Source organism: Colius striatus, chromosome 3 (genome assembly GCF_028858725.1).
Source record: "Colius striatus isolate bColStr4 chromosome 3, bColStr4.1.hap1, whole genome shotgun sequence".
NCBI lineage: Eukaryota > Metazoa > Chordata > Aves > Coliiformes > Coliidae > Colius > Colius striatus.
Window position 1 is genome coordinate 94,304,621 of NC_084761.1, and position 25,138 is coordinate 94,329,758.

At 41.2% G+C, this 25,138-nt stretch overlaps 1 protein-coding gene across 1 annotated transcript in view; it reads right to left on the reverse strand.

Annotated features, from left to right (window-relative positions):
• EIF2AK3 (eukaryotic translation initiation factor 2 alpha kinase 3) overlaps positions 1-24,892 on the reverse strand; it is a 49,050-nt gene extending 24,158 nt beyond the window's left edge. The window contains exons 1-3 of the mRNA XM_061993693.1: positions 24,548-24,892; positions 16,662-16,791; positions 1,601-1,795 (exon numbers count right to left, since the gene is read on the reverse strand). Of these exons, the coding sequence (XP_061849677.1) occupies positions 1,601-1,795; positions 16,662-16,791; positions 24,548-24,810 (588 nt within the window). The 5' untranslated portion in view covers positions 24,811-24,892. The remainder of the gene's footprint in view (positions 1-1,600; positions 1,796-16,661; positions 16,792-24,547) is intronic.
• Between the last annotated feature and the right edge of the window lie 246 nt (positions 24,893-25,138).

Genomic DNA, 25,138 nt, shown 5'->3' on the forward strand with positions numbered 1-25,138 from the left:
CAAAGGCTGGACTCAATGATCTTAAAGGTCTCTTCCAGTTGAAATGATTCCATGATTCTATCACATAAAATAGCACTGAGCCGTCCCCCTTCGCCTTGTCAGCTATCAAAGGGGAAAGATTTAACTCTCACAGTCATACAGACTGCAACAGTCCCAGTTTCAAACACAATTTGAGTTCTGCGGGCAATTGTCTTTTGAAAAAGGATCTGAACACACTTTCAGGAAGTCTGAATCGACAACATACTGCCAAAGACAACAGACTGCCCAAATTCTAAACAAGGAAGAGTCGGGCACTATTTCCTGTATGAGGCACCTTTGCTACTGTGAGCCTAAGCCATGAATCAAGTAGAAACCAAAATTTCCACTTCCTGAACAGTGGAGGAGGAACAGTTTGTTGGGGCACAGTGCCCCAGGCTATCAATGAGGAAATCAAATTGCTCTCAGTAACTCTTTCTTTGGGTCTGTGCTCTTTATCACTAGTGATCTCACTACACCATACCATAAAAGTTTTCTACATTAAAAGTGTCTATATTAAAATGTAGGGTCAAATAGATATAAAATGAAACAAAGATTTTGTGGAAAACAAACATTGGAAGTTTAAATTGAATCTATTTTTTTCTTAAACTTGTTTTCAAATGCACAAATGTTTCTGATTTTTAAATGTCTGTTCTTCACTATATAAAGTATACACAAGAGGTTTTCATGGCATCTGACATGAAGGGACAGGGAGAGGGGGATGTCAGTTCTAGGATCCTGGATAATGTAATTGATTCTTGTGCTTTTTCTAGACTTTTTTCTTCTGTGTTTTATTCAAAATAGAAAACTTTTAACCTATGGATTTCAGCAGAAAATTACTTTCTGAACTAGTTAGCTAGCTAGTTAGCTAGTTTTCAACTTAACTATTACATATGATTTGAAAATGTATGGAGGACTTCTAAGAGACTGTAAACTTGCTGACAGGAATTACATCTTCAACTTTTCCATATACTGAATGTTTTTCTTGTTTTCAACCAGCCATTCCTCGTTAGTTGTGAAAAATCCAAACTTAGCTGTGAAAAAAGTGTGTCACTTAAAGCTTTTGTTATACAGTAAGATGAACAGCAAGCCTGCTTCAAGCAGAGATATATGAAAAAGCTGAACTTCTCTCTCAGCTCTGTAGAAAGGAGTCATCTGTCTTTTTTTCTCTCCACACTTACCTCTGATCACAAAATCCTGTCCCTTCCCTACTGCTGGCTCTGGCACTCTCTGACCCCTTGCTGGGCTGGCTACAGCTAACACAGCCAAAATGAATCTAATAACTGTGGTCTGTTGAGTTAGCAAGTTCAATCAGCTTGGCAAAAGGTGAGACAAGAGTTGAAACCAGAACAGAAGCACACACGAAGGAGATCGCAGTGAGGGGCTCAGCCATCCTATCTAACTGCACCAGCTGCTAGCCTTACTCCAGCCCACTGCCTTTGTTGCCCAAGAAGCTCAGATTCTCCTCTTTTGGGACACTGTACTCATGTACTTTAGCTATACTGCAGTTTAAATCTCAAGAGCAACCTATTTGCAAGACACTACTGGAAATACACATACATAAGGCAACTTTCCAGGCTCTCACCTTCCCTGAGTATGAGCTCAGCCCATAGGTCGTCAAAGACTTTCCCCCAACTAAGACAACATCCTCGCCAAATTTGTAGGATGACTCCAGAAGAGATTCAACTGTGAAAGGAACTGCTTCCATGCTCTCTCGATCCCGATCCCACTGGAAAAGGTCCCCATCCAAGGAAGGGATGATCATCTTATTTCCAAACACCTAAACAAACAAATGAAGTTTAGTTACCATTTAACGACGATTTCATCAAAGCACAAGGTTCACAACTGAAAACAGAAATGCTGTATAAGCAAGGACATACAAGTATATACAATATATTGTATAAGCAATATATTCCAGTGGCCTATTTTATGGTTCCCCTTCCAGAGTGTTATTTTTCAAGGTTATACTGAAGACAGAAAACTTTCAGGCATTTAAATCAAATCCGTATTTCATGATTCTTAGTTAAAAAAAAAGGTTTGGTGTGGGACACTTCTTCCACTGCAAGCAAAATATTTTAAAGCTCACTTGATAGACTAGCATTCACCCAAAACGTGACATAGAGGGGAGCATTCTTGAAGAGACAGTCACTGCTCAAAGTGTAAATTTTGCAATCAGTTGTGATAGTTCCAAGACAATGGCATCGTAGGTAAAGTTCAACTTCATCGCCCTTTTTTTTTCCCAGAGCTAGTTTACTGCTAAACACAGAATCATTGTCTCTAGATCAGAAGACTGAATTCTGGTCTTCAAGGAAAAACTGAGGTTGCATGTGAAATCTTTTATAATTAATGACTACTCCAGGACATCTATCCTCTTGTAAAGCAGAGAGAGCAATCAGTATCAAGATCAGAGCTCACATTTCACCTTTGCCTTTCCAGGTAGTTCAATCTAACTTCTCTTGTCCATAATTTCTTAAGCATACCGTTCCTTTAAAACTTGCCTGGCTTTTTCTTAAAGACACAAGCTAAAAAAATTAACAATCTTCCCCAGGATATGGCATTTCATCCATTACACTGAGATTTCCAAGGAGACCCTAGTTCGGAAGCATGACTCATTGTCAATGAGTACTGAGGGACTTATTAAGAAACTCATTATCAGCCTGATAGACCATAACTAATACTGTGGAGCCACAGTGGCTGTGTCCATCAAGAACAGTGAGAAACTGTAATCCACATAATCTTAGCTTTTGAGGCTATGGATTAACATGGAAGATTTTAATAGATCTTCAGAACTCTGTCCATTTGGGCAGTATCCTACAACATAAATTACTTTAAATTCAGATACTTTAAACATTAGGATTTAAAGACTCTTTGAGGTACATATATATCAGTCACTTCAAACAAAATATTCCTGCTCAGACTCCAAGGCACAAACGTGTGTTATGAAGCCATACAAAAGATCCAGAAGATTTCTGGTTATTATGGCTGGAACCACTATAGGGATCTGAAATCACATCTCCTGCATGATTAAAATTCTAACATGAAACTTTTAATTCCTCTAACTGGGTCACAGACAAACAGCATTAAGAAAAGTTGGGATTCACCCAAACAGGGAGAGTAGATGCATGCGTGTCATAACTATTATCTCTTCTCACACTGTTTGACACACTTCACTCAAAGAGAAAATTAAGGTGAGTTACTGACAATGCTGGTAACTGTATTTAAGATCCCTGAAGGATCCAGCATCGATGCTTTCTGGCTTTGAAAAGCCTCACGATGAGTGACAATTAAAATAAAAACTCCTCTCAGGAGCACAATGTGTAATTGAGGAGCTGATAAAAATAAACCCTTGAGAATTCTTTACAAAACAAAATGAGGCATGATCTCTCCCTCCCTGATAGTCACCTGATGGCAAAAAAAGGGCAAGCATCCTGCAAGAGACGTTGCATGAGATCTGTGATGCCCAAGAAATGTTGCATTATCATTGGGGAGGAAAAATGTACATAAACACACACACACACACAAAGGGCTCTACACACATGCTTACAGAAATAAACTGACAAAAAAGCAAACATTTGTGCAGGGACGGGTCATTTGGAGAAATCACCTGATCAGAGGAAAACAAAGCAAAGAAACAAGGTTTACATAAATCTTCATATTCAAGAGCAGCCTTGTGATCTTGAGAAACAAAGGCACACAGATTTGGCAAAACACTTTTTTAAAAGCAAAACATGCCAGTGTCAAAGTGGCAGCTCTAACCATGTTGGATCATCTTGTTAAAACATTCAACACAAAAGAAAACTATCATAAAATGTTTTTGCAAGCTATTCTTTCAAATGTATGATCATTTTGATGACAACTTTTAGCCTGTGCAGCTGCTATTTTGCATCAATAAATCCACTGCAAAGTTTCTTCCTGTGTGTGGTCCATATAGCCTGTGAGTAGTCTGGAAGCTCATTGCTCACCTCCAGCAACATGAGATATTCCACATATAAATAAAAATGAACAGCAAAGGTTGTTTTTATAAGCAGCTTTCCAAATATACAAAAGTCAAACCAGCTCCTGTACCGCTGTTTCGGCACACAGAGCCCAAACTCACCAAACCCAGCCATCAGCTGGCTTTAAGACGGATCCTAAAGAAATTCTACTGGCAGCTAAATTTGTGCAGTGTGGTCAAACTAAGCATGTGCCAGCGGCAGATAGCTACCTGCAAGTTTGGACTTTCAGACACACTTGCTAGAAGCCACAGCCACAATAGGTGCTCCAGGGGCTGCAGAAGATCCCATCAGTTGGTGACGAAAGGCCTTTGCCTTTTCCTGAAGTTCTTGCTCCAGGGTCAGAGTAGGAAATTTTGCACTAGCAAAAAACAGGCAAAATGTTGGCTGTTTCTGGGAACCACACCCCCGAATTCCCAACAGCCATGAAGCTGACTTAGCAACACATGCTTACTTCTATACTCCCAAAATACAGGTCAAATCAGGTGATGGCTTCTGTACTGTCAAAAATTCTCTGACAGCGGGGCACTGCCTGCTGATCTGTTAAAACCTTGTTCCACATAAGCTGTAGAGGACAGATGAGACCATTTTGGTCAGCTCTGCTATCACCTGCCTGTGCTCTCAACCTAGGGAGCCTATGGTAGCAGCATGTCCTGCGTGACATCAGGAAAGAAAGACACAAATGCTGCTGGTGAACACACCAGGAAAAGGGGACACAGGCAGTAGAAAGAGCTGCTGCACTGAAGGACAATGCCAGAGCATGAGCAGGTGGGGTTAAACCGACCATGAGTAAGTGGCATTCAGGTTACTAACCATCACCAACGTGGTATTTCATGACAGAAACGGAGCAGTGGGGGGTGAAAACAAAAATCACCTTCTTTTCAGATGAATCTCTCTATAAATGGGATTACATGATATGGTGCTGACAAGGGACTGATTGTCACAAAGGTCTGCTTTTAAAAGAGCTTTATTTGGAGAATGAGGCAGGTATGCAAATGTGCATACTTGTAAGTGCCCACATACACACATAACAACAAGCATTTGTGGCTGCTTGTGCTGACATCTTCTCGAAGGACATTAATAACAACTCCTATCCGAGTTATACAGCTCATTCTCTAGTACATCAGCAGCAGCAAAGGGACTTTCCTTGAAAGTACTAGCAACTAGCATCGGCATGCAGCTCAGGTAAAGGAATGACATCACCCTGTATCTCAAAAGCATTACCTCATCTCCTAATCCAAGGAGTGAGTCACCCAGGCAGTCAGCTGCAAATCTCTTGGCACAGAAAATGTAGGTTACCACGATGCACTTACACATTCCTCTGATCTGTCAATGTAAATAGCTATTTGTTCAGCTTCACTGGTCAGCAATATGGCACATAATTGTTAAGTGGCTTGTCTTTCAGAAGTAACACTTAAAAAAAGAAAAAAAAAACCCAAACCCACATTAACTCTCGAGTCCTAAATGAGAAGCTGCTCTTTTGCTCATTAAGAGTTTGAAGCTGAAGTTCTCCATTGGCTCAGCGCAGGGTGCCGCAGCCCTATCAGCGACGCTGGCTGCTCAATCTCCAGGCCGACGGGTGAGGTAATGCAGTTGCTAAAAAGCCTTCACACAAAAAAAAGCAAAAAGGCATAACGATCTGAAATGGCATATGCTACCAGGGAATTTGCTGTCTAGACTCTTTACTGGAAAGGAGGGCACTGCACGCGAGGTTCCACGGCAGGTTGAGCAGTGCAGGAAGAAAGCTGCTGATTTATAGCGGTAGGGAAGAAAGGGGAAAAGAAACAAAAATATAGAATCATGTAAACAGAGATCAAAACAAGCTGAAGTACTAAAGCTTCCACGAGCTGTTTAACAGCAAGTGTGACATTCATTTCCCATGCATAGTGCTTTATCGTATCAAGCCTGCTCACGTGCAGGCACATCTGAGACAAGGCTGGTGCCAAAACAGTCAATATTATTGTTTTCCGATGGGCTCAACTTTCCACTAACTCCAACAAAATAAGTAAGCAGAGTGAAATCTTTTCCTTAGACTAGGAAGTGTTAAGTCTTTATGTTTTTCTAACACTTCAGTTTATGGTTTTCAAATCTTAACAATAAACTGCAAGAGCTTCCTTCCAGTTATTAATTAACAAAGACTAACCTACATGATCTTAAATGATGAGGGTACCATTTTTTTTCCTTCTACAATTAGCCTATAATAGGATCGCTGCATCAAACAGGATCATAGCCAACATCAGGCATGTTCTTAAGAAAGCTATTTCTCAGTGAGAACTAGGTCTTTTAAACCCCTTGAAAATTGATCGAGACAACACATTAAAAGGCACATATGTCAGCTTCACTCTAAAGAGTACAAACAAGAGTCTGCACAAACAAATCTGGGGAAGTGGAAGTAATCACTGTATGTTCCTTTTTTTTTCAGTTAAAAAAATCCCTGCTATAAATGTTTACAGATTTTTCAGGTGAATACAGATGAATATATACATAGACACAAACGCTGGGCAAAGTCCTGAGATGTCCCTAGTTTAGGTTGGTCTGGAATTGATTTATTGTCTGCCTTTTCTGCATATGTACTCAGGGAGGTATCTGCACAGATGCACTGGTTTATGACTCCAGTATAACAAGTTATTTCTCCTCTTCAGCTTAGATTTCAGGATGTTGATTCATCTGTTTTCCCTCCAGCTACCTGCAGAAATCCTGAATCAGAGGGTACCACAAGGATGACAGCATACTAGCAGGCAAACCCTGTAGTACAGGGGAAGAGGGGGCCAACCAGAGTCTAAGGAGATATTTTCCTTCACATTTTCTGGAAGGCCCACAACATCACCACTTCCTTCAGAAGAGAACAAAGACCCAGGCACTAGTACAGTCTTTTGAAAAACACAGGCTGTTGAGTTAAGCTATTCCACTGCCTAAAGCACTGGTAAAAGAGCAAAGTATTCTTCAGAGCATACACTGCTGTTTAACCAGCCAAGGAAGAAGAAAATTGACTGCAAACGGGAGTCCATGATCTACATGAGTAAAATGACCTTCTGAGGCACATTCAAGGGCAATGGGGAAACTGAAGCAGGAAATACCAACAGGCAGGTGGTTGCTCTAGCTAGAAAACTCTTTCCTTCTTGTCAATGCCATTATTTCTGATCTCAGCACTAACACTTGTTTACAAAGCGCATGCCTGTTCCTGACTACATCCTGCTTGTGTTAACCAGTGTATGTACCTATATTATCTTCAAGAGCAGGACCGTGAGAAAGGCAGCACTTGACACCTGATGATTCAGTATTTTATGAGGGCAGGATTATGTGGCTTTCCTCCTCTGAAGTGCCAGTCTGTGGCAGCACGGCACATCAGAGGAGCCGTGGAAATGGGTTTCATCTCAACTGGGGTGTGACAAACCAAACAGGCACACCAGCTCTGCACAGCAACAGCCAGTGTCTATGTTTCTCAAATCTCTGGATGATTTTTACCTTCAGGCTGTACAGCTCATCCAGTAACAGTTCACAGGATAGCTCCTGTGACCAAACCAATCCCCTGCTCCTGTTTACATTAAGATCCTTATGACAGAAGTCTTTCTTCTTGTCCTGCTGTCTCCCATAGCCCACAACCTGGTAATTTCTTTTTCATTCCTCATTGGTTAGAGAAGACTAGTGGTTTAAGACAAGTCATAAACATAACTTACATGGCCCTGTATTTTGTGTATGAGGAACGCATGAAGCAATGCTCTAATCCTCTGCCTGAGTAAGTACTAGAGAACATGTTTGAAAACTCCTCTTTTTTTGCTCCCCTCAAAGCAACACCTGCAACGTTCTTCCAACAACTTCAATAAATCACTCTAGCTGGTATCTGTCAGGAGGATGGAGCCAGGCTCTTCTCAGTGGTGGCCAATGATAGGACAAGGGTCAATGGGTATAAGCTGGAACATAAGAGGTTCCAAAGAAATATTACGAAAAACTTCTTCACTGTGAGAGTGAGAGAGTCCTGGAACAGACTGTCCAGATGGGTTGTGGAGTCTCCTTCTCTGGAGACATTCAAACCCCACCTGGACAAGTTCCTGTGTGACTTACTCTAGGTGGTCCTGCTCTGGTAGAGTGGTTAGACTAGATGATCTTTCAAGGTCCCTTCCAACCCTTAGGATTCTGTGAGTCTACATTTCAGATCTTAAAATCTGATGGGGTATAAGCTATGATAGTCCTGACAAATCTGTCTTTTACACAAGCAGTGTAAAAGCAACAGATGACAGCAGCACAGTAACTTGGGCTCCAGCATGAGGGGCACAGTACCCTGTCCAGCTTGAATTTGCCCTTAAAAGAATCAGCCCTATGCTGTCCTCTCTTGATCAGCCATACGGGGAATCAGAGGAACTGCAGCATCTTAACTAAACCAGCCCTGCTTCAAAAGGGATCAGGTCCCCAGTACTGTTTGCCATGCAAATAGACCCTTTTTCTGAAGGCTATCAAACTAAAAAGCCACCATTACTTTAATCGTAGTCAAGTCTTGGGATTTTGACTACAGAGATGCCAGCCTGCTCTGCTGCCATGGTAACAGACTTTTCAAAACTGTTCTCCTTAATAATAATAAAAAAAACAACGCACAGTGCTTTAAGAAAGATTTTATTTTGACATTATTCCATCCCCCTCTTTAACATGGCAAGTTTTATTAATAATAGACTGCAACAGTCTTACAGAACTTAAGAGCAGTACTTTCTGAGACAAACTGGTACTGCTGCTACCGAGCCCATCACTGAGCTCAAAACTAATAGGGAGAAGATTAGTGAAGAGAATGAAAATTAGGCAAACCTTGCCTGTACAGAAACAGGCCCTATACAGAAGCTCATCAGACACCATGTCAAAATTGGTATTGTTCCTGTATTGGGATGTTTCAAGACAATGTTTTAACTCCACCAACCACCTCCACTTCCCCCAAATTTCCCTTGCAGACTACCTGGGCTGCAGTGGCACCACTTGGGTGCAAAGAAAGAAGCTTCTCTCTTCAGAGACAGGGAGAATGGGCAATAGCAAAAGCCCACATCACTTCAGTGGCTCAGGATTTAAGCTCACCTCTGCTGAACCTTGTGTGTTTCTTCCCCTGGCCCAGCCTGGACAGGGTGGTTTTTGAGGTAAATACACAGAATCTGCATGAAAAATTAAGTCACAGAGCAACTCCTACGGGAAAAGAGAGTCCAATACAGGATGGGAACAGAACATGGCAAATGCACAGTCTCCTTTTTCAAGGATGCAAAGAGAGTGCAAAAACCAGGCAGAGAGATTCTGACAGAAAGATTAACAATTACCTGCCTATGGAGAAAAAAGTCCTTAAGAAGTTCGGAAATGAGATGTCAGTGGCTATGCTGCTAGATAAATGATTTGCTAAACTGTCTAAAATGATTAAAGTTCAAAACAGGTGCTTTCTTTTACACATAAAGATATAGGCTGAAAGCTCAAAAAGACTTCAGGACAGAGTGTGGTGTATTGGATAGCTGAGCCCCAAATATCAAAGTTATCCATTCCCTGTCCTGAAACAGCTATTTGACTAGATATTAGTGTTAAACCACTAGAACTGCCTAACAGTCAATACAAAATATGCAGTGTACCATATGTAATCAAATTACAAGCTAACTAAAGCTTGTAAGCTCTAAAGATAACTAAACAACAGAGACAGTGAGCTGATGGTAAACATCCTTTCCAAGATTTGCAGCATTTTGACCATGTCTGTGAACGAGACAGATGAAAGCTGGTCATAAACAGTAGCCCAGCGTGACTGTGAGAAACATTCCTGGTTTTGTTCAAGGCAGAGAGCATCACTTGTGAGGCTTGAGATCAAGAGCTCTGATATTGTGTAAGGTCACAAGATCTCCTTTTGTAGCTTCCTATGAGCCTCATAACAGAAGTTATCATCCCCCCAAATCTATCTACAATGCGGGAGGACAGATGTCAGCATTTTAGAGCTAACTACGTCAAGTATCAGCAAGAAAGCAACCGAGCTAAAATTGTAGGAAGTCTTTTGTCTTTTTCAATTGAACAAGACACTGAACTAAGATGACTGCCTTTGAAGATGGGCAGTTTTGATAGGTAAGACCCCTTGTCTAAGCAATAGCCCTACTTGTCACCTCCACAAAAATCACGATGCTGCATCGTACCAACCACTAACTCGGATGAGTCATCCGTCAGCAATTCCCTTCCTCCAGAGGTTTAACACTTCACAGTTTAAAGTTTGGTTGCACTTCCTAGAAAAGCATAACTGTTGGCTGTACAAATAATTTAAACTATTAGTCTTTTGCCAGTGATGTTTTGTCTGTGAAACATCATTAGAAGTTTACTTCCAGAGGAATTATAAATTCTGGTTTTTAGTTTCACCATGAAAACAGCAAAATTCCATACTTAGAAATCCACAGGTCTCACTAGCAAGTTTCCTAAGGCTGTCACCTCTTTATGGCCATGCACACTGTACCTGTTTCCAGCAACAGAAATTAACAGAAATGCCATCAGGATTCATAATACATCTGTGTAGTTAAAGAGCAGTCACATCCATTCTGTTCTTGCAAAACGCAGGCTCCTCTCCCCTTGATAGCCCTAATAGGCCTTCTCTGCTTCAATTGCAATTAGAATTTATCTTCCTTTGAAGTACAATTCTGGACACTCACTTCTTATTCATTATGAGCTTTTCCAGGACCGTTTAAGACACTAATATCTCTCTCTCTACCCGCAGGCAGTACAGGATCACATTTCCTTCCCATGCAGAGGAATTGAGATGACAGATGATAACTTGTCACAGGATCCTTTAGTACACAGGATTCTCAGTTTTAAACTGGTCATTTCCAACCTTCAACAAAATTGTTGTTATCAAACCTCACATCTTTTATTTCATGTAGTAGAGTTTAATTCCATTTCTACGATAGAAAACCTACATGATGGAGGGCTGGAGAAAGTCTAAGCCTTCCTCTACAGGAATGATACCTCAGCTATCAGAGCATCTGGTAGCCCTACATTTGTCTCAGTAGCATACAAAAATAAGGATCAGCTACAGGACTCAAGAAACTCTACTAGAATACTCTTCCAGACAACTAAAATCATACCACCTTACCTGCAAGGAAACAATTTCCCCCCATTAGTCCTCTCAATAACAACCCATCACCTTACCTGCAAGGAAGCAATTTCCCCACATTAGTCCTCTCAATAACAACCCATTGACTTACAACAATTTGGGACTCTACATCTGGTCACAAAATACTACAGCTGGAAAGTAACTTTACAGCATTAACAGAAATTGCTAAAATTGTATTCTTTACTTTATGGAGTAAAACTTTGCTTCAGAAAGTTTTGCACATGCTTTAAAAGAACCAACTTGTTGTTCTTTGTATATGGAAGTCTGACCTTGTTGCACAGCATTTGCCACCTGCAGGCAACCTGTACTGTGCACAAAGACTTTTCTGAGGGTTAAAGATTACTTCTGTCACTGATGTAGCTCATGTCAGAAGTTTTAAGATGCACAAATACATGAAAAGTTCAGATTAACAGCTGTGAGCTAGACTGAGCCATTCATTTTTAAGCAGAATCCAGAGAGAAAGCCATTTTCTCAGAATGTTTTTGTAGTTTGAAACAAATCTCCTTTTTGTTTTGTACAGTGACTGTTGGCAGAGTCAGAACAGATTTCTACAGGTTTAAAAGAAATTCATAATACTCAGCACTGTATTCGACAGCTGCTATAATAACCTTTCTAAGTGAAAGTACTCAAACAAGTCTGACTGACAGTTTTAAACATTCCCCACCCAAGCTCAAAACAAACATATCTCATCTTTTCATTCGCTGATATTTACAGGCAATGACTTAACTGAAAAATAACTGAAACCATAAACCAAACAAATCCCTCATTTTTATTCAGGCTAATCAAATGCTGTTGCAGGGCTGCCCTAAGTGATGGGAGTGACTTTCCCAAAACTGCTATCACAAGATTTCCCTTTCAAAGAGATGGTTAAATTATTTACCCTCCCTTAACCTCTGGGAGGGCACAAACAAGAATCCAGAAATCACAATTCAAGCTCTCAGGGGGAGTTCTGACCTCTTGTCTTGCCCCGACCCACTCTAACATGGGTTTTGCAATTTCTTCTCCACCAAAGTTTAAGAGGTTCAAGGATGACAGTTACTAAATTTCTTCATGCATTCCCAAAGCAACCCAGGACAGCTTCTAGCTCTTCTCTGGCTTGACTGGGTACACAGTTTGTCTTACTCATTGTGCAGGAAAATGCAGGCAGTACCTTAAAGTGATCCCAGGTGCCTGGACACCTCACAGCAAACTTAGTATTTCTTTTGGGAAACCAAACCACTGACAATTTGGAAATGTTTATGATGCTGATAACGGGAAGGAAGAAAAAAACCAAACAACCAGAACTACCAACCCAAACTACTCCATGCAAAAAAAGGTTCATTCATACTGTACATTTAATCCTGTGACCAGTGGAGCTTAGGAAATGTAAAAATCCTTTGTCAACTTAACTACTCCAAGCACCAGTCTATCCTCTTGAAAGAGCAAGAAGGGAATGATCTGCTAGAGATATCTATGAGTTCACTTTGCCTACAATACAATTAGTTTTCAGCTGACTTTGGTATAAAATTTCTTTTCATGTCCATGTTTCTCTAGAGGAAGAAATATTATACTGGGCTATTCCACAAAAGCATGTCACTTATGTCCAAACAATTTCACATAGATGTCTGAGTTTGTAGAAAACTATTTTATGTGGCTATGGTCCTGCTCTGGCAGGGGGGTTGGACTAGATGATCTTTTGAGGTCCCTGCCAACCCTTAAGATTCTGTGATTCTGTGAATTTAAGCTATGCAATGAAATTCAAAGGTACTGAGAGCTTTTAGAGGGATAAGGATGTGGACAGATTTTGTGACAGGACACTTTAATATTTCCAGGATACAGTGGTATGTTTACTATGACTGCAATAAATGTCAGCCTTGTGGACTGAAACTCATTTTGTCCCATGATCTCCAATCTCTCAAATAAGGAAACAAGATGCTTACATAGGGATTAGTCTGTTACAGCCAAATCATGAGTCAATACAGTTACTTTTATTGAGTACATCCCAGTATAACCTCTGCCTAGAGCACTGAAACTGCTACAACTAGAGCTGCCCTGTGACACTGAACTCCCTGCAGCATTCCTGACAGCACAGAAAAATTGTGCTAGTCATGAATGTATTTTCAAGCTGTCACTTGATGGTGATGAGATGAGAGTATCTCACTTCAAACATCAGTTGCCAGCTTTTTCACAGGACTATCTCTGCCATTCATCCAGCCCACAGTAGGCACTTTTCTGTCCTCATCACTTCTTCAGCATTCCTGTCCCATCAGTCATGCAAGCCACTACTGGCCAGTCATTTTCATATACAGGCAAGTTCACATTTTCATTTCTCTCATTTAACAGATCCTCATAAAAGACAGAAGCCCATTAAGTAATTCAGTATAAAGCTATGCAGGTAAAAGGATGCATCACCCTTCATTAGTAAACAATGACAATTTCAGTGATGTGCTATGAACCACTTCCACTGCTTGAAAGACAGTTCTCTATTTCCACTATGGTTAAGCATCATTATTTTAACAGGCTGATTATTTCCAAAAGTATTCTATTCTGTCTAAGAACAGACAATGTATCATTACAAAGCTAAACTGTATGAGTAAATTAAAGTGTCTCCATGAGAAGTAAGCTCCCTTTTAGAAAAGCTGAGATTCAGTGACCTTACTTGCACATAGAGAGTGGCTGTTGATGTTCAGCATAACAAGAAATCTTGGAGTTGTAAACACACAGGCTTTATAGAGAAGGATATTTCATTTTATCACAGTGGACAGGGAAATAAAGATTTTAAGTTCTTATGCACAAGACTGAAATATCATACACCTTTTCAACACTGGCACCCTGACCATGGTTGTTTATGTTGGAGCTTAGAGTCATGGAATAAATTTTACCATTTTAGTTACTCAGATACACAATCAGTATTTCAGCAGCCTTTCCTTTCTAATTGATCTGTTCACATGACAAATGATGAACATCTCACTTGTCAGTGTCTTAAGCAGTAGTTTGAAGATCTGAAGCGTTTGACAGAGCTGCTGGAACATTTGAAATTTACTACCTCACTTTCCTAATTAACACATGAGCTCCAGACAGCCAAGTTGACATTTTACAGTTAAGCAAAGGAAGTGACTACAGTTCTATTAAACACCGAAAGTTTGAAGATCTAATGTCTTTTCTTAAAAGGCACTTGGAAATTAAATTGATGCTTTCACACCAGGAGCTGGAACTAGTTCATTGCTCTCTCTCACCCAAGATAGTTAAAAAGAAAACCTCATCAAAACAATTAAGACACACCAGCACACACTTTCCTCACTCAGAAAGAACACTTTAACACTGCAAGTGTAACACAAAAAGAGTTCTTCATCTGTTATTTCTTGCAAGAAGATGTAAGTAAACAGCTCACATGATACTGCTTAATGACGAAGATAATCTTGTGGTTGTAAGCACAGAGACCATTTTACCTCAGAAATTTTGGAAGAGGAAGAAAACATCTCAATAGTTTGAGAGCAAAATTAACACATTACATGCCCAAATCAGAGAAGAAATACTGTAGAGTAGGGAGATGATAAGGCTCCAAGACTCTAATGAGTTTAGTATTTTGACCCACACCAAAAGTTTCCCAACAATTTTAGTGAGGCCAGTTACTCATTCAAGTAGCGTTTAGATTCACTGTATGAAGTCTTTCAGATGACACTGACAGCAGATTAAAACACTTAACTATTTAAATGTTTAAAAGAAATTTTATTTAAATGCTAAAGTGTAGCTTATTTGGAGTATTCATCACTTTGGTTCATCACTTGTTCAGTTCTGTCTTATCTTAACAGCATTTGTTTACATGACAGTAAATCTAAAAAGGACTAGATTCATAATGCTTAACGGCTTCTAAAAGGCCAGAATGAAGTTTTACTTCCAAAATTAGTTCTCTCCTAGGCTCTGCATCTTAACTGCCAAAATCCATCAGTGTCTTTGGCCACAGTTGTAAAAATGAAACAATTTGAGAGCTCATCTGAAAGCTTCCTATATGCTTAACAAACACTCTCTGAAAGTGTATTTTTATGACCCCCACAACCTACTAACTTGTAGCCACAAAAGAGAATTAAATATTGCATGGATAACCTACAATTTTTGTTATCTAAGCACCAACCTTTAGTTTCTACAGTTATAGCACATTTGCAAAAAGATCAAAACTCTGGAGAGATCAGTTAAGTGAGAAAAATCTAGATCTGCAAAAAACACTGCCATAGTATGGACTGCTTTCATTCTCAAAGCCCCCTAAAACCCAGGCTCGTGTCTTCATTTGTAGTGAAAAAGGAAGTTCATATTTGCACACATTTTGTGTGTTTTATAACCAGTGGTTCTATTTACACTGTGGTCATAAAAAACCATTTCTAGCAACACATAAAAGACTGATATTTTCTGTATCTAGTATTGAAGACACTTGTGAAGTACCACAGTTTATAACTGACACCTTCCTCTCTACAGAGCTCCCTACAATTCTCTTTACAGTTTTTATATTCTTCTCAATTATGCTCTAGAACGTGTTTTGGGGGGAAAGTTCTTCTTTCCTAGTGCTTTTTCTTAAATACAAAAGAGGACCTGAACTCAGAAGCTGCATCTATAAATAAATATCAGAAATAAATGAACCTGAGTTAATGTTCACATTACTTTTGCAATCTGAGATACTTATTACTAGCTCTCATACTTGCATTACCACAGCAACAATACAGACCAAATCTTTCCTTGGACTTCATTATACTGAAACAGAGGTCATGTCAACAGCAACAAAGAATCACAAGCAAGAAGCTCATGCAGTCTGAATACCCCTGAACTCAACTTTCATTCTCTGATGCTCATCACCATAAAGTATCTCTTCCTTGGTATATTTGTTCTTCCTGATTCCAGGACAGAATGACTCATGTATCTCACTTCTTCAATGCAGGAAAAACAACCACTACACTTTCCTCTAATTTCTAGCCTAAATTTATTCAAACTGGTGGTAGAAATAAGGCAAAACAAGAAATTTAATTCTTTAGATTTCTTTCTTCCAGTTCAAGTGATGCAACCCTTTACCACTCAGCACTTCAGGGTGACCTTCAGCTTTCTATTTCATTGCCAACACATTCTATTTCATAGGCGGCCTCTACTTAACTAGTATAAAAAACCCTCAATCCTTTGTTCATTTATTAAGTCACAAGGACTTTTGCTTTTCTTGAAGAGGGTAAAAAAAGTGCCAGTACTTGCCAAAACATACTCTAATAATGCAAAGCAGATGATCCTTTCATTTGCTTCAAATTACAAGTAAGTTGTTTTCAATCAGCAATTACATACAATCCCCAAACTCAGTTACATCATCTAGTTTGAAAGTTATCACATACGTCAATCAGAAGACTAAAATGCTGACACTCTAGTTTGAAATGGCAACATGATGTAAGCACTCCAGAAAAAGTTTCAGAATAGCTACCAAACTTTATCCATTCTAAAGTTGCTGCATTATTTAACATCTATCAAACATGGAGGAAGTTGCAGTCATTTTATTACAGAAAATTCTGAGTTTTAAGCATTCAGTCAGGAAAGAGATTAAGTCTTACCTCTGGTTTACTGAGACTGGACGACACAAGAGAACCTGATCCCACATCCAGATCCCACTGCTTTCTCCCACTGTTTTCTGGATCCAGTGCAGCAATTCGTCCATCCAAAGTGCTGATAATGACTAGAGATCTGCAAGTTGGAAGCATTCACAGTCAAAACTACAGCCATATGGAGTTTATCTATCAGTTGCTTTCTATATTTAATAGAGTGAAACTCCAAGTTTCAAGTAAAGTTTATAAATTCTGTAGAACAACAATTGAATTTGGTGGCTTTATCCAGACCAACAGGAGAGAGCAGAAAAGTTGTAGTCTCTGGCTGTATCTAAAATTAATTTACATGCTGTAAGACACTTTCAGAGTTCAGTTTCAGGGGAAGTTTGCTCTCACATACAGATGTTACCACTACAACACTGAATGAGATCATCTTCTTTTGAAATATTTACATAAACAGTACATATTCTTTTTTTTATCCAGTCTCTTCCACACTGATCTTTAATATTTCCTTCCAAAACAACCTAAACGTAAAATTACTAACCCAGAAATTGGTACAGAACAAATATTGTCACAACTAAGTTTTCAATACCTCTAGATGAAACATGGACATCCTAGAGAATTGACAGATTGTAGATTACAGTAAGTCTCACCTAAGGCATACACAACACAGTAGAAACAATCACCAATGTCTACAGATAACAAAGCAAGCAAACTGCCTGCTGCAGCTTAGGCTTTAAGTAGTCTGTCTGGGGATACAGGGTGATGGCAGGCTAGCTGTTGATTTCTACAGCACCTGAAGCTCATCAATTTTAGTAACTCTTGTTTCTTATACAGTAGTACAATTAGAATAAGCACTTCTGCTTGGGCTAGAAGTCAAGCGTTAAAATTTAAAACTGAGCCAAATAACAACAAAAAGCTATAAACAACACATCAGAAAGAAAATACTGACAAGGCATTTCAGAAGGGCTTTTTTTTTTCCTTGAGGATTGTTTCACTCTGACCTGGAAAAGCTGGGATGTGTTGGCAGTTTTGGCTTGCAGCAGGCTCACCAGTCTCAAAAGGCTGTGGGAGTAGCGCTTGATCACTTTACAGCCTGCTTGCACTGAGGGAGGCTGGATCTAGTGACCCAGAAAGACCTTTATAGACATCAGTTTCAATAAGAACAAAGAACTGTGCAAATAAACCTGATGAGTAGATTTAACTTTTTTTGGGTAGGGGTGAAGGGAATAGGGGGGGGGGGGGGTGGAGTGCAAAGTAATGCATATGCAGACATGTAGATGAACCATTAGTTTAAACAACAGGAGACACTAAATTATTGCCTGGAACTGAAGCCAAATATATTCATATGTCTGAAGTTACCACTGTAGTAAGCTGAAGTTTTGAGAGGAAATGATGGGGGCTGTCACTTTTCTTTAAAGATTAAAATCATGATCCTAAAAACATGTTCAAGGATAGTGGCTTATTACATCACCTATAACAAAGGTCACGTGTAATATGGCAGTTAGATATGTAAAAGTAAACTCATACATTTTATAGGACCTTATACTATATTATAGCACTATTTTCATAGAATCATAGAATGGTAGGGGTTGGAAAGGACCTTGAGAGATCATCTAGTCCAACCCCCCTACAGAAGCAGGTTCACCTAGATCAGGTCACATAGGAACATGTCCAGGCGGGTCTTGAAGATCTCCAAGGAAGGAGCTTCCACAATCCCTCGGGGCAGCCTGTGCCAGGGCTCCCTCACCCTCACAGTGAAATAGTTTTTTCTTATGTTTAAATGGAACTTTTTGTGTTCCAGCTTCACCCCATTACCCCTTGTCCTGTTGCTAGCTACAACAGAGAAAAGGAATGTCCCAACCTCCTGATACCCACCCTTTAGATATTTATAAATGTTAATAACATCTCCCCTCAGTCTCCTCTTCTCCAGACTAAACAGCCCCAGTTCCCGCAGCCTTTCCTCATATGAAAGATGTTCCAGTCCCCTGATCATCTTGGTGACCCTGCACTGGACTCTCTCCAGCACTTCCCTGTCCCTCTGGAGCTGAGGAGCCCAGAACTGGACACAGGGCTCCAGATGAGGCCTCACCAGGGCAGAGTAGAGAGGGAGAAGAACCTCCCTTGATAAATAGGACATTAAATACACCTCTACTCAGTATAAAAAAATAACATAGCAGCTCTCACTTCTAAAAGGTGCCCAAACATCAATTCCTCCAAAAGCTGAGTTTAGGAAACTGTCAGAAAAACACCAATTCTGTAAATATTTGAACAGTAGAATGAGTTTTTATAAGCTGAGTACATACAATTATTCCAACTGTACAGACACCAAGACCAAGTTAATAATAAACCAGATTTCAGAAGACTATCTGATCTCAAGCACCATAAGCAAGTACTCATGCACTAAAGGCCACAGACACACATTTAACAGAATCCCTTTGCTTTATGGTAGAAGAATTTCTCTGAAGCCCTCTAGGATTGCACAAAAAAAAAAAATATTCCAAATGGGTCTATTAATTTTATGTTGATCCAGCTGACAATGAGGTTATAAAAAAAAAAGGTAGGAATGTAGCTAGAATGGAGGGAATTTTGGCAGTTACACTGTAGAGAAGAAAAATCCTAAAATTGCACTGTGAAATGTTTCCTTCCCATCTACTCCCATTGTTTTCCTTTATCTAATTCTTCCTGCTTGACTTCTCCCTCAAGTAACAAATGTTTTATGCCTTTGTATCTTATGGTTCCATATTATCTTTCCCCACCAGATGCAAACTTCAGCCTTCCCCGAGAGTTATCTCTATCTCAGCTTCACCACCACCACCCCAGATAGCAGTTTTGGAATCTGTATGTGCGTCATGACCTCTGGCCACCCAACTTGTGGTATAACCACCTTATGCTTTAAATTTGGCTTATGAAGAATGGGGGAGAAAAAAAAATGCCTTCAGACAGAATCTTTGTACCAATAGCATACACTTTGAGAAACTGGTTGAGTCAACTGCTTCTGCAGACCCTAAAACCATATCCACCACTAGACCACATCCCTCAGCACTACAGCTACATGTCTTTGGAATCTCTCTAGGGATGGGAACTCCACCACTGCCCTGGGCAGCTTGTGCCAGGGCTTGACAACTCTTTTGGGGAAGAAATTGTTCCTCATGTCTAATCTAAACCTCCCCTAGCATAATTTGAGGCTATTTCCTCTTGTCCTGTCACTTATTATTTGGGAGATCCACCCCCCACCTGGCCACAGCCTTGTGTCAGGGAGTTGCAGAAAGTGAGAAGGTCTTTCCTCAGCCTCCTCTTCTCCAGGCTCAACATCCCCAAGTCCCTCAGCTACTCCTTATGAGACTTGTGCTCCAGACCTTTCCCCAGCTCCGGGGCCAGTCTCTGGACACACTCCAGCACCTCCACATCTTTCTTGTAATCAGGGGACCAAAACTGAACACAGCACTGAAAGGTGCCACCACACCAGTGCTGAGTACTGAGGGACAATCACTTCCTTAGTCTTTGGTGCAATGGTACCTTTTAGGAGTCCTCTTGGCCACCAGCTCTATAACAAACTCAGTTTCACAGATTCTAGCTATTGATCAACCACTTTAGAACTGGAACTATGTGCAAGAAAAGCATTCCTTTCTGCTTTTTTAATGAGTGACTCATTTTTAATTAAATCATTATGTTTCTAGTTCCATCTTCACCTTTCTCTTCAACAATAATCCCGTGTGTCAAAAAGAAAGTGCTGAAAATTCTTCTCTTTTAACAAAATCCTGTGTTACTTTATTTTTCTAAAAATTTAAATCTTATACCTGTTCATCCCATCTCTGACCAACTCCAGCAAGTTAAAATCTTGTGACTTTCACTGATGGGTATCAGATCTGCAATTCATCTACATGTGTCCTAGATCCATGCTAGTGTTAGACTTCCATTTTCAGGTTTCCCTTCCTTTTTTACTGTGAGCTTTTGCTGCTCGCAGCTTTGTGTACCCAGAGTATGAAGCAGCGACAAGAGACCTCTTCATCTTTCAGGTAGTCTAATCAAACACTAGATTAACATACTCTGATAAGAGCAATTTAGGCAACTACTTCAAGAAACTATTTCAGAGCTTACAAACAGGCAGGCAGCTTGCTTCTTTTTTTTCACCTCATAGCCATTTCCATCAGTGTAGTGTAACATATTATGCCCAATTCTCACAGCAAATTCTTTACAAATTTACCAGTAGAATATGGCCATGATTCAAGAATAAAGAGCCACCCTTCTTTCAGTCATCTCTCTGCAAGCCTCTGCTGGCTGAAGGGTTTAGGACTGTACCTGGAATTCCACGTTAAACTGAAATAGGAGTATTCTGGGTGTCTTTGGGACACCTGATAGACGAGTTGTCAGGAAAAGGAATTCCCAAGTTACCTTCTATTTCAGTTAAGCCTGATACATTCTGTTATTCTCTGCAAAATGACACCTTATCACTGGCTTTATCAGCACAACCTCCCAACTGGGTTAAAGCTTAGACAATACCTTGACCAAAGAAGCCAGCTCTCAACACAGAAGTTTCCAAAGAACACTACCAAACTACACCTCTACTCTCCATATCATCCCACACAAACCACAAAATATTACCAAATTTAAGGTCAAAGGTAAAAAGGTTAAAAGTCACAACTATAATGTGTATTCTTGAACTGGCAAGACATCTATTGAAAAGTAAATCACAGGCTATACTGGGGAGTGAATCACATCACCCAGATACTAGAGAAGGAAAAAAAAACCCCAGCCCATCAACACAAACCCAGAATTGCAAGAGTCTCCACAAGCCTGGATCAGAACAAAAAAAGATACAGAAAGGATTAAACTAGGCTGTTACTGAAATCCCAGGATACATCAACCAGGCACTTGAAAAATGAACATCGGCAGAACAATGAAGACACAAACTTCACCTTGCCTCTAGCTGCTGCTCCAGAGCATATAATGAACCAAGCAACGGAGAAGAAAAAAAATCCCTTCAGCACCCTTATAGATGGCCAGCAGAAGGACTAAAGCAATGAGCCAGTTTAGCACATACAAAAGTATCTGTAACCACAGCACCTGGCAGAGACTAAGTTAAAACTATACAGTCAGATTTCATTTGTACTTTGCAACTGTGAAAACCCATCTGGACACACTTCCCCATCCTGACCATCTAGAAACAGCCTCTATAGTTAAATGAAAACAATTTCTTACCATTTCCTATCCTCTTTCACTCAAATACATGAGCTTGTTATTGAAGTGTAGTTGTAATGCTTCCCCCTGAGACTACGTAAAAATATCTAGTACAAACTTCCACATATATTGAGAAAAGACCGGTCCTGGACCTTAAAACCACTGTTTATATCCTAACATGAAGGCAGCCCACTTTTGGAGATCAGCACAGCTCTGTTCCACTTTACAGAAGTGAAGGTATCTGATTTGCCTACAAATGTAAGAAAAGGGCTAAGGTTGCAAGGGCAGATGAAAACAGGATAGAGGAAGAACACTTATTTATCTCATCTACTTCACTGAGCAAGAACTTTGTATTTATTTGAGTAAGTTCCTTTTGTTAAAAAAACAAAGTAAGATTTACCATCCTTTTGGTGCAACATACACTAATGTTCCCACAGAATCCCAGAATGGTGGAGGTGACCTCAAGAGATCACCCAGTCCAACTCCTCTGCTAAAGCAGGTCCACTTAGATCAGGGGGCACAGGAACATGCCCGGGCAGGTTTGGAAACTTCCTGAGAAGGAAACTCCACACCCTTCCTGGGCAGCCTCTGCCAAGGCTTCTTCACCTGTATGGTAAAGGATTTTTTCCTTATGTTTAGGTGGAACTAAACATAAGCTTAGTTCCCATTTGTTTAAAAATCAACCCTAATATCCTCAACCCTAAAGAGTCACTTGGGACACTGCAAATAACAGCTGTCAGTGAAACTTGAACTCTATAACACAATTTCAAAACTTGCATGTTTGTATATAAAGAGCATGGTAATTCACTAATCCTCACATTTTCTTCTAGGAAATGAAAAAAATCCTCAAAAACAATGTTATTACGTTCATTTGTATGCAGCAAAAACAAGTAGGGGTTGATTTTGTTGTTTAGTTTGGGGTTTTTTTCAGATTATATTACTACATGGGTATTTTATCACTCAAGAACAATTAGCTGAGGTGAACAGAAACTCACAAAATAGAGATGAAAAAATAAAGAAATGTCAGCAAATACTATGGTCAGGCAGCCATTCTATTTTTATTTGATGACAGCAAATCTATTCCTATGCACTAATCAATTACAGAACAGCTACATTTAATCTCTGGCTGAAATTACTAAATTGAACATCTTTAACCCTGAAAATACTTGAAGTAAAATACACTAAATAAATTAAGGTCTTTTTAAAAAGTGAATACAGTAGAGTTGTAATAAACTAGGTAGGATTTTGATGAACTGATAGCAACACGATCATTCTTTTGTGTGAACAGATTTTCCTCAAAGAAAATAGAATGCCCAGTTACCAGCCAGTTCCTTGCTCTAAGTAATTGCTTGGGTATACTAACAAAAAGCTTTGAGTTTTGTTTTTAGAAGAGGTTCTCAAACATAGTAGGCATTTAGTCATCCTCTTCTTCCTTTAAACTTGGGCTGTGGCTTATCACCTCATCTTCCTCAGCCAATTCAGAAACAGACTGCAAACAGCTCAGTAACATTTCTGCATTTGAGTCATTCATTAAAATCTTCCTTTTGCCAGAGCTCCCTGCCACATGCTGTTATTAACTGTTTTATTTCCCTTTGTTAATTTCTGAAACTTGTTCTGTAATTTGTCTTGCACGATTGGCTTCTCTTCAAGCATACACTAGTGTCTGTGTTTTACTGAGAATTAAGTAAACAGTAGAACTGCAATTTCTTTAAAAGAAAAAAAAAATGGGATAGGATGCTCTGAAGTAGTGTGCATTGCAGATATGGGAAAGAGTTTAGCCTACAGATGCAGTGTTTTTGAGTCTCCTTCCCACAGACACAGCACTGCCACCCGCTAACAAGTCAAGGAAGGGATCGAGGCTTGGTATTACCACAGTAAGCAGACAGGTCAGATGTCACATAGCGTGACATCCGGCAGCTTATTTGTCTAAGAATTAAGTCACTCATTCTCCTTACTAACACCTACAGAAAAGAGCAAGTACCTTACCGACGGTGAGGTCCTAAAGTTCCTTCTCTTTACAGCCACAGCCTCTCTCTCACCCCTTGGTCCAGCCTGTCCATCACTGCAATGCTACTTCCAGCCCCATCACGGGACTCATCACTTCCACCCCTTCACCCCCCAACTTCTTCCACCTCCTTCAGATACTTCCCTGCCTGTCCCTACAGTTAAACACCACACACACTAGCTTGCAGCACCCTTGTTTCTCCACACACTCCCTTCCCAAAGGGCTGCTCTCTTTTCAAACAACCTATAACCCAACTCTCCCACCTCCATCCTTCTCCTTTCTTCCCACGCCAACCCCTCTGACCTTACACCAAATGCTGTTCCCCTGCAGCGGACCTCTCCGGTCAGGACTCCTTCCTGACCCCTTCCCCACGCCCGACCCCCGGGACTTTTCGCACGCATCACTCCCCACTTCAGCACTTTTAGTTGCTGATGCTCAACATGGACACAGCTCCCCTACACCAAGCCCCCGGCACTATTCCCTTCTGCTCTAAGGCACTGACCTCCGTCCCAGCTACCGGTCTCCGCCAAGCACCCCCAAACCGGGCGCTGACCCCCTCCTCACCATCTCCACCCACTGACTCCCCTGTCCAGACGGCCGACCACTCCTCGGCAGACTCTCACACTCACCCCCATCCCCCCGAGAGCCGACCCTCCCCTCAGGCCCCAGGCACTGACCCTCTTCCCAGCCAGCGACTCCCCCCGCCCACCTGCCGCCGGTCCGGGCCTCTCCGCTCTCCTCAGGCTCCTGCTCGCCGGACGCCGCGGGGGCCACACCGGCTTCATCGTCCTCCACCGTCACGTCAGCGGAACCGGCTGGCAGAGCGGCGGGAGCGGCGGCCGCCCCCAACCCAAAAGCGGCCTCCACAGCCGCGACATCGCCCGACGGCGACTCCGGGCCGCCGGCCGCCACCCCCAACAACACCAACAACGTGAAAGCGGCCAGAGCGCTGCGGCACCGCGGCCCCCGCATGGAGGGGCCCCGCCTCGCCCGCCGCCACCAGCCGTTAGGACATGAACGCTGCCGCCGCCGCCGCCACAGAATGGGCGCCCGCCGCAGCCCCGCCCGCGCGCGCAGCCGCCCCACGCCCCGCCCGCCTTGCCGCCACGTACCGGCACTCCGCGCGCCGCCCCTCACGCCGGCACGCCGCCCCTCCGCGGCGGGGAGGGAGCCGATTGGCCCGCGGACACGCCGCTCCGCGCGTCGCTGCCCCGCGATTGGTGCTACGGGCAGCGGGGGCGGGAAAGAGCGGTGTTTGTCAACAGAGTCGCCAGGCCAATTGGAGTCACGCCGCTCTCTC